Below are 10,296 nucleotides of genomic sequence, written 5' to 3'. Positions count from 1 at the left end.
CTGGTGGTGTGGGCCGTCTGCGGGGCCTTCTCCATCGTGGGTGCCCTCTGCTACGCCGAGCTGGGCACCACCATCACCAAGTCCGGCGGGGACTACGCCTACATGCTGGAGGTGTACGGCTCCCTGCCCGCCTTCCTCAAGCTCTGGATAGAGCTGCTCATCATCCGGCCTTCCTCGCAGTACATCGTGGCTCTGGTCTTTGCCACCTACCTGCTCAAGCCCATCTTCCCCACCTGCCCGGTGCCCGACGAGGCTGCCAAGCTAGTGGCCTGTCTCTGTGTCCGTAAGTACCCGCGGACCTTCTCCAGGTGCCTGCTATCCTGCTACCCCTCCGTGCTCACCATCCCCAAAAAGTCATTCCAGACAGCTAGCTGCCTTGAGCCCATGGTTTTGTAGGAGATTCACCATCTCTCCTGTGCTAAACTGGCTCCATCCTGGGGTTTTTGGGCTGTTTGGAACAGCGTGAGTAAGAAACGTGGCCCCATCCCAAATAAATTGAGCAAAAATTTCCCAAACTACCAGTTAACGGGCTAGCGAGCCTCTCTTGATTTCTGGCAATGCAGCGAGCAGCGTGCGAGAAATGCAGCGTGTACACTGGAATGGGATTCCCCATGCCCTCCCGCAGGAGCGTGTTCGGGCAGGGTAAGCCCTGCAGTGCCGAGGAGCAGCGGTGGCAGGGGTGGGAGCTTGGGTGCAGATATAGGTGAGGGTAACGGGCGGTTGGGAAATTATCTGTCATGAGCAGCTGGTGCTGAACATGGCCTGTGCTGCAGTGCCTGGCTGTTTTCAGCACCAGTTTTGAGATAAGACGCGTCTCGGCTGGGTGTGCACCGATACTGTGCTCGAAGCCCGTTTGGGTTTTTTGCGAGCAAATACTACATCTCTTGAAACGTTTTGCCTTGCAGAGAAGTTCAGTCATGCTGTGATGAATTTAGGGCCACCGATGTCTGCCGTGGCACACAGATCTCTCTCCTGATGCAGGTTTTATTATCTCTCTGGTATTTTGAAGTCTGCGATTTTTGCCAGTGAAGCCTTATTTTCCATTCCTCCAGTGGCGGTGAAGTCACCCCATCCAAATTCCTCATTCTTTAAATATAGGACCGTTTTCTGCCTTTCCCTCCTCATTTCATATTCAGTCTGTGTTCCAGTCCGGTAGTAGTTCTTGTGCCATTGTGACAGCGTATATTGTGAGATGATACAATTTTTTGGTGAGGATTTTGTGAAGCATTTATTCTCTGTGCAAAGTTACAGTGAGGTGATCTTTTTATGTTTTCATTTCAAGGTTGTGAAGAGAAGTCTCCTTGTCTGTGCTGTCCAAAGGGAGATTGTGTTAGATTCCTTCACCCTCTGAGGAATGCCTTGTGGGCATTCAAAAGTTGCAGCACATGGTCATTATGGGAAGATATATTGCCTATAAATGTCTTCATACACAAACTGACAGAGTACATCTTATGGCTAGCTAGCAGATATGGTAAGATAAATGTCAGGGCAGCAAATTGTACTTTCTTTGGGCAAGACCTAAACTTACTGCCCAGATACATTTTTAGGAACGTCAGGGCAAGAAGACAGGCATATGCACTTTTCGTCCAAGTTTTTAACAAAGTGGAGTGCATATATTAAGGAAATACAGTCACCTAACTAAGAAAGCTATAGCAGGGTTAGAAAATAGTTCTGCTGATGGGTTTCTTGCATCAAATGGGGCCTTGTGAAAAAACAGGTTTTAGACCTTTCCCCCCAGTCTGCAGTACAGTTTCTCTTCTTTCAAAGAAGAGAGGCATGTATGCATGTGGTGGTCATATAATTTGCTGAGAAACTAAGAGAGTTTATTAGATGGACTTTCTTAGGGGTTTATGTCAAAATTTTGCTGTGCAAGAACATACTGTAGTTGACAAAACCTTTGAGAATGTGTTTCTAATAATATGTAACTTCTCATCTGCAGGATCTTTCCCCAAATGGGTGGGATGAGGTGTCTCTGTTCCTGTTTTACTGGTCAGAAAACAAATAGAGGGATAAAGTAGACTTTGCCCATGGCGAGATCTGTTGAGTGATAGGGTGGATTGCAGCATGAAATTTCTTGATGCCAGGTCTCATTCCCATTTACGCTTCTCCAATAAGTAATATGTCTCCAACTTTCTTTTTCTAGCAATTAGTAGTTTCCCTGAAGCAGAATTTGTTCTTGAACCTTTATCTTGAAATGCCAAGGAAAGAGTTGCTAGTTCTACAAATCTGCGTCATTTCCATGTGTTTCTTCTTTAAACTTTACTCCCCCTTACATTGCTGTCTGCTATTTTGTTTATGCTCTGGGTTAAATTTTCGTTTGTCTCCTTTGCCTACAAAAGGTTAGTTCAGCATGCATTGCCTTCAGCAAGTTAGTTTTTTTTGTAACTTTGATTTTTGGAGTTAGCTTTTCTGCTTTCTAGTGCCAAAACCACATCATGAAGTAGGAACAATAAATGAAGTAAATCTGGTCAAAGGACTTAGCGAGTCACACAAAACTTCTATGGACTAACAAGCGTCTTTGTTACATGGTTGGTCCAAACATACTCCTACCCAGTGAGATACTATTTTTTCCAAAGCGCCCTAGGGTGAGGAAAATGACCTATATGTGCATACGCTCTAGAGCATATGTTAATGAGCTATCTCAAAGGGGGAAGAATGGTTTAGGAAGCAATAGGGGAATTTGGGGCCCTGGGTTGGAATACAGTTGAGTTGTTATGTAGCCAAAACCCATCTGCCTAGAACAGTACCAGCTGTATTCTTTGCAAAGTTTGTGTCTCAACATAAAATGCAATTGGCTGCATGGTTTCTAGTAAGAGGAGAAATAACAAAAGTTATTTGTTTCCACTTTGAGTGTTACTGGTGTTGAACAGTTGAATATATAATGTGGTGTTTGGTGTTTGCCACCCTGAAGTACAGAAATTGAATTCCTAGGCATTAAGATAATCTAAATAAATCACAGTCTTGAGAGAATGAAAAAACCATTGGAATAGGGAATTTTGTTCGCCTTAAGGTGCTGGAAAAAACAAGATGGGTGGTAAGTAGAATTTAACTACAAATAGGTATTTTCTGCTATTAAGATTGTAATCTACGGGCAGTTGGTATGCAAGACTACTTCTTCCGTAAGACAACATGAATGCCTATTGTGGTTGCCAAATAAAAGTGTGGGAATTCACTATAGGGAAGTCTTCTTATAGCAAGATGGGTCAAGCTGTTCATCATTAGTGTGGCTAGTTTTATGTTCACCACGAAACAGCCAGTTCCCTAGTTGTAAGAATTTGCAGGTAGTTTGGCTTAATGCTTTTCACACTGTGGGTTACTTAAGTAACTCATAAACTGCATGTTATTTTATCTGTGAGATTGGATGGCTGATACTTTTAGGACTGATAAATCACAAAAGCAAATGCTAAGGGATAACAAACAGAAGGTCCACCTGGTATCCAAGCATTTTTTGATCAGAAGAAATTAAAGTTCATGAAACTGAGGATTTGTGCATATGCATGAAAACCCAACAATGATTTGAATTCCCCCAAATATGGCCTCAGGTAAACAAATTTTACCCTTTCTACAGAGGATGGAGGGACAGTTACTAGGTTCTGAGTTTTCATATTTGATGACGTCTACATTACAGTATCAGTACTCTACATGGCAAAGAATTAAACTACTAAAGATTCTATAGTCTGTGTTTCAGGTGCACATTTGAGGCTACGTAGATAAATGAAAGTCATGTTTGTTGTTGGCTCTTTTCTCTTGAAAAGGCATCACAGTGGAACGTACACTTGCACTGCACTTCCAACACACTTGTATCTTTTTCTGTAATTTTCTCCAATTTATCTTCATTTTGAATTAAAAAACTACACACTTCTTAACAGAATATTTAGGTAGCAAATGTAGTTTTGAAATAACTTGTTGTTTATATATGTTACAGGACCATTTTCACAAAGCAGAAGCAGGATCACGTAAAACTGTTTAGTCCTGTCTTTCTCTCCCGCCCCCCCCATTGAGGAGGTGGTGTCCAGGTAGTGGCCTGAACAGTGACGTGGAACAGCATCCAACTGAAAGTGCATCTCTGAAGCCTTGTAGTTCTAGTGGGTCAGATTCTCTTTTACAGCTGGCTGCCACTTGTGTTACATTTCTTAAATTTGAACTGATAAATCTCAACAAAAATAATGAAAAATTCGCAGAGCGCAACCTAATACACAGTATATGTTCTGGAGATGGCTCAAGGATGGAAAGTTTCAAGTTATCCATTTAAAGATAACATGCATATTCCTTATTTCCAGCTCTGAATTTGAAGATTTTCTACATGTGAGAGAGAGGTCTTTGAATTGTGGTACAGTAAATTCCTGGTAGATGAGGGAGACAAGGGATCATGCGACTTCTGGACCTGAGCTGGTTGTTTCTTGGTGTTTCACAAGTGCCTGAACTGTTCTTCCTACACACATTCTTAGACTCAGCCTGCCACACACCCTCTATGTGCTATATAACAGGTTATTCTATTATTTACTTACTTTTTAACCGTATAATCTGCTCCACAGAAGCTTGAGAAACTCTGCCAGTTGCATATAATATTACTCTTGATCTTCAAAGTCAAATCAGTGATTTGATTGTTAGCTTCTGAAGTCTTTTATCGCTTATTAATTATATATGCTAATCTGGCACTAATAACCCCAGTATTGCTGCAGCAGTATCTGCTACTTCCAAAGACACAGTATTTTAATCTTCTTTAAAATTTCTTTAGACTTCCTTTGCTGCTTCTGAAATATTATTTTGGGCATTCCTCCTGCAAGCATGGAATTCCAGTAAAATGATCCCATATTTCTCATTCGTGTCTCTTGTTATAAACAGCCTAATAGTGGAAGGTTTAGTAGCAGTCAGTACAGAGCTGAGACATATCTAATAGCACATGTCGTATGGAAGCGTAAGTGCCTGACACCCCCCTGAGTACATTGTGAGTTAGAGGAGGAGAATGGTATCAAATCCAGGGTTTGTCAAAAGTGTATAGACACATGCCTTGAATGCTTGCCAAATTATAGCCATAGTCCATAAGTGAATATTCAGCATTAGCATTTCAACTAGAAATCACATATATTGAAAGCTGGAATGTCTCTGTTTAGTATTAAGGTTTTACTTTAAATCTGACAGTTTGGCTGTTTGATCAGCGGTTTAAAGTGAAGCTATGGGTAGATTTTGAACTCATCAGGCGTTAGATGGTAAGCAAGGCAAGCACAAAATACATCTTATGCTTGTCTGTTCAAGATGGGTTTTTTCTGCAATGTTGCTACTTGGAATTAATCTGCCAGGACAAGCAGGGTGTGAAGCTTTGAAGACTCTTCTTTTGCCTCTCCTCCAGAAAGGTGGATTAAATGACTAAGTGCTCTCAGTAAATATGCACTTGTTTGATCAGAGTGGAAGGAAGGGGTCTTTGTAGAATCCCTGCTGTATGGCTAATGTTGCAAGGCGGAGGCTGCTTTTTTAAATCCAGGTTTAACTGGGGAGAGAAGTATTAATGAAAATAACCTCTGACACTAGCAGGCCCCTCCTGAAATGGATGCAGGTTTGGAGGACTCTTGAAACACAGCAAGCAACTACTGCATTTCTTGGCACCCCTCTCTTGGCTCTCACAACAAATGTCCCATTAAATTTTGTTGTATTTGAATGATTTACGCTACTACTGAGACCCTTCGGAGTCTTTTCTGATGTGGGCAAATTGTGAAGGCTTTTTCATAGAAACTTGCCATGGTCAGTCTAATTCAAAGCAACAGCACTAGATATTTCAAGTATTCCAGTAGTCTCATAGTCCCAGTGTCAGATGTGGCCAATAGGTGAAATGCAATGGATGAGAAAGCAGTTTCTTGCCAGCCAGCACACAGAGCTGAATTCTGACCCCCTGCGTGGCATAGGTGGCATGATTCAGCCTAAAAGCTGCCTGGAATTTTTCATTAAATTCATGACCCAGTTTTTAGTTCTTGATGCTGATGTTCAGCCACCTTCCTGTGGACTTGTGGAACCTAAGTCAGTACAACTACGGGAAGAGGTTTCTGTATTGGTGTAACATCACTGTGGGCCAGGTAAGATGCCATGTTTTGCAGGAGCGTCTGACAAGGATGGTTATATCTCTGTGAGGCTTAATGTGCACATAAAACATTACTAGATGTTGTTTGCTGTTAGGAAGATAATTCATAAGAGGTGGGGATGACAGAGAAGATGTTTAGCTTGCGATAGTTTTACAGTCCTTTTAATTTGCTGGGAATGGCAGAAGTGTACCTTCTTCTCCCATTACCAAGTCTATGTTTGTGTTCCCATGGTAGAATTACCTGTTTTGTGGAACTGCTGCATCATCTAACCTAGAAACTTTGACAGTAAGAACACAAGCTCTTTTCTAAGGAGACAAGATAGTAATTCCTACCATTAGCTAGGACTTAGTTCCCCTAGCATTAATAAATGCTTTGTAGTTTTTTATGTACCACACAATTTGAATAGTGTAAACTGTATCAGCGTTATTATGGTACGTTGGTACCGAAGTGGTAGGTGCATTTACGTAGGCTTGAGATCCAGCCTCTGCAGTAGCTGCAAACTGTGAAATTATTCTCTTCCTCCAGGCTGCCTTTTGGCCACGACTGTGCTGCACTGGTTGGCACAGCTCTTGAGAGAGTGGTGGCAAGTGCTTGTTAATTTATTCCTGCAGAATTCTGGAAACCTGAGGGTGCAAGATGCTTCTGGCAGCTGTGCTACATGGTGAAATGCTGGCATCATCCCGCTTTGCACTAACTTCTCTGGCTCCGAGCCTGTTTCAGCACCAGGGGCTTCCTGGAATTGAAAGCCAGCGGAGAGATGGAGCTGTGACACATTCAGGGTGTCTGTGGGCGTTTGTTGGAGACATCCAGAGTTTGTGGTCTCAGTTAGGGGGTGGGTCTGGGGACGATCCTTTTTTTTTCAACTCCAGTGGTAGGGCAGCCTTTGCCTTCTCCTTTCATCTGTTGTTTGTGGATGCGCCCATCCCCTGATTCCTCAGCATTGCTGTTTTGGGAAGAAAAATAAAAAGAAAACTGTAAACCGTTGCCAGGTATGTTTATTATTCTAAGTTGATTTTAATATAGACACGTTTGCTCTGGGGCCAAGTGGTCCTTTCCAACAGCCTCATGTGCCCCTAAGCACTTCCCTTCTACAGACTGATTGCCCTGGCTGTTAAGTTTCTCCAGGGACTTGTCCTTGAAGAAATACCTGCGAAGGTTTTCATTCTGCTTTTTCTCATTACCTTGCAGGACAGAAGTCTTCACTTGATATCTATCAAGTTGAAATTTCCCTAACCATTTTCTGTGTACATCCTTGTATGTACATCTCGTGTTAGATTGTGCTATTAGAAACAGACACCTGAGACTATTGGAAGACGCTGTGGCATCACAGCTACCTGAATATAAAGTGGGGTGTTTTTGGCCTTAGTGAATAGCTAAGGCATTGATGTTCCCATGGTTTAAACCACTGTAGTCAGTATAGTGTAATTCCTTGTTTGTACTATGTGGAGTAACTGTTTATTTTTGATGTGTTTAACCTCTTGTGGGCTTAGGCAGCAAATCTCTTTAAAGCATGTGGACCATTTTTGGTCTGTGCCTTGTGCTGCTGCCCTCCGTGCGGTTTGTTTCTTGGTGGCCATGGGCTCAGCTTGCCTTGTCTCTGTCTGAAACCTGGTTGCACCATCTTTGGTAGAAGAGAAAACTGCTTGTCTGTCATCTGCACTTTATGAAGGTGCAAAGGCCATAGGATGGAGCTGAGAACTGTAAGTAATTGTGAGGAGAAAATCAACATCATCCAGTGGCAGATGGTAAATGGAAGCATCATCTTAGAATTGTAAGGGCTAAGTGTTTTGGAAATGTGTGAGTTACAAACAGGAATCATTGCATGATTCATCCTCTGTGTAGACAGTGTTACAGTCCCAGTTTTCCTGGTGGGGAAGCTGAGGTGGAGGATTTCCCTTCATTCTTCTCCTTTCTTTCCACAAGTTCCTACCCTGCTATGCATTTTTCTTCTGGTCCGGTAATACCATGAAAAGGAATCCATCGGTAACTTGCAGCAAGTTAACTGAGCTTACTTCTTTGAAGCAAGCTACTTACACACATTTATCATAGTTACAGAGGTGTATACTGAATTATATAGGAAGCACTGGAGGTCAAGACCAGGGAAACCTATAGAAGAGGAAATAAAGGACAAAAGTGACATTGTGCAAGGCTCCCAAGGTATGTAACCTCACACGCAGCATGAATGCAGCTGTGCCAGTACCTCAAGAATTCCTACACCCGTTTCAGAAATGTTTCACCTGAAAAGCTGCTAAAGATCTTAGGTTGAGCAAACTCCCGTCTCCCTATCAGCAAGTTACATATACTGCTGGAATTGGATCCTTTTTTCCCCTGTGAGTGAGGACCATCGTGCAGAGCTGTGGATCGGCTGCTAGTTGGCTTTTTTTCCAAACAGAGCCTTCCCAAGCACTGTCTGTACTCCATCTCCAATCCGTGGCCACATTCCATTACCTGGGAAAGCTGCAGCCCTGCCTTTTTCTATAGGATAGTTGCCAAGAGTGTTGCATCATAAATGCCACACCCCAGTTTACCTGTATTAGGGCTTCATTCACATACTGTTTGCTTTGGGTAGATCCACATGCCCGCAGGGCAGCTTTACTACATCCTGCCTTTGTAGACACAGGCACTGTTGTTACATATAATGTGCTCATCATGGTCTTGTTCTATGTGGGGATTGGCATGGTGCCTTTCTATGTCTGCTTTGTAAGGATTTATTCCTATTGTCATCCAGAAATCATGTTTGGGAGGGATCTTGGAACTTGGGACCAGCAGATCAAAGGAATATGCCCACAAAGTGTGAAAGGGGGGAGGCAAGGTTCTGGATCTTATGTTGTATTAGTCGGTTTATCCTTGGTTCTTATCAGTAATGGGGAAATTACCTGACTCTGCAGGTGAGCGCCAGTGGAGCAGGTTTAATGACATGCCTGAAGCCAGCAGGGACTACTAGGACAGAGTAAATAATTGAAGCTGGACCTGCTGTTGTCTTTACAATGCCAAACTTCTCTTTGAAAGCCTCTGGCTTCCCCTGTGGCTTGAGTATCTTGAAATGAAGCTCTCCTTCTCACCAGAACAGATGAAGGGGTGAACAGCACCTTGTGAGCATGTTCTCTCTACAGCAGTCAAAAAACAGTCTCTTTCCTACTTCTGCCAGAAGTAATAAGTAAATAAATAAAAGTACCCCCTCTTACATCTGCAATCACTGCAGCTTTCTAGCTCCTATTATCCCAATTATGTAAAGCCTTTGGAGAGGGGCTGCTGGATCAGACAGACTGTGTCACGTCAGGTCGTGCTGAAATCCGTATTCCTAGAATCATTCCCAAGAACGGCCCCGGTGGGTCACGCTAAAGGTCTGCCTCGCTGCCTAGCTGGTTTCTGACAATGGCCAGCGGCTGTAGCCTTAGGAAGGGTGCAGCAGAAATTAGGGCAGGGCTGTCTGATCTTTCCCTGCATTGTATCATTGCCCTGATTTATAGTAAAGCTGTGGCTGTGCAGCTTTCCCCCGTTGTTCATGTGGAGGAGTTCATCCGAGGTGAACGGAGCGGTGCCAAGAGGAGTCCCTCAGCCCCTGCTTCCCAGGGTAGCATCTCGGATCAAAGGGATAAAACTTTCTGCTTTAAGAAACCCTAGCCCTCTGGTCTCCTGAGAAGTTGAACAGCCACTGGAATTTGTCTTGGAGTTTTACTGAACAAGTACTCAGTCTGTCTTTTTGTCTCAGTGTCTGTAGGATTCTTTCTGATGGGTGAGACTGGGGTTTTTTTAGCCCTTCCTATGTTGAAAGCATTTAAGTGTACTAACTTCACCACACTCCTTTAGGAAAGATAAATATTATTACACGGTGGGAAAAGCAAAGCAGAGAGATTGTGACATGAAGGGCTCTGAATCATGACTGGCATAGAAGAAGCTCTCAGCCCGGATCAGTCTCTGGCCCAAAGTGTTTCCTTATTTTTAAGAAACAAAAAAACCAATCGGAGCCTGTTTGTCTGTCACTGATATGTTTTTATGGGCTGAATACAGATGCTTCTGTTGCTTTTCAGTTTTGGACTATGTAGAAAGCTTTTGCCTTTTATGTACACCACGACCGTCTCACGGTCCCTCCAGCAGACTCCATACAGAACCAAAACATGAAAAACGGCCCCGAGAAAGTCGGTATTTAACGTGGAGGCTGAAGCAGCTATTGTCAAAGAAACAGAATGTCTAAATGGGGAAGGGAATGTCACGGTCACAC

At 43.2% G+C, this 10,296-nt stretch overlaps 1 protein-coding gene across 1 annotated transcript in view; it reads left to right on the top strand.

Moving 5' to 3' along the window:
• Positions 1-3: 3 nt before the first annotated feature.
• The window catches only part of SLC7A5 (solute carrier family 7 (amino acid transporter light chain, L system), member 5), a gene marked incomplete at its 5' end in the record, with an annotated part of 34,343 nt that continues 24,050 nt past the window's right edge, over positions 4-10,296 (top strand). Inside the window, one exon of the mRNA XM_010294247.1 lies at positions 4-283. Within this exon, the coding sequence (XP_010292549.1) occupies positions 4-283 (280 nt within the window). The remainder of the gene's footprint in view (positions 284-10,296) is intronic.

The sequence above is a fragment of the Phaethon lepturus genome, unplaced genomic scaffold, assembly GCF_000687285.1.
Source record: "Phaethon lepturus isolate BGI_N335 unplaced genomic scaffold, ASM68728v1 scaffold54539, whole genome shotgun sequence".
NCBI classification, from domain to species: domain Eukaryota; kingdom Metazoa; phylum Chordata; class Aves; order Phaethontiformes; family Phaethontidae; genus Phaethon; species Phaethon lepturus.
Note: the sequence above shows the minus strand (reverse complement) of the source record. Positions and strands in the feature narration are given on the sequence as shown.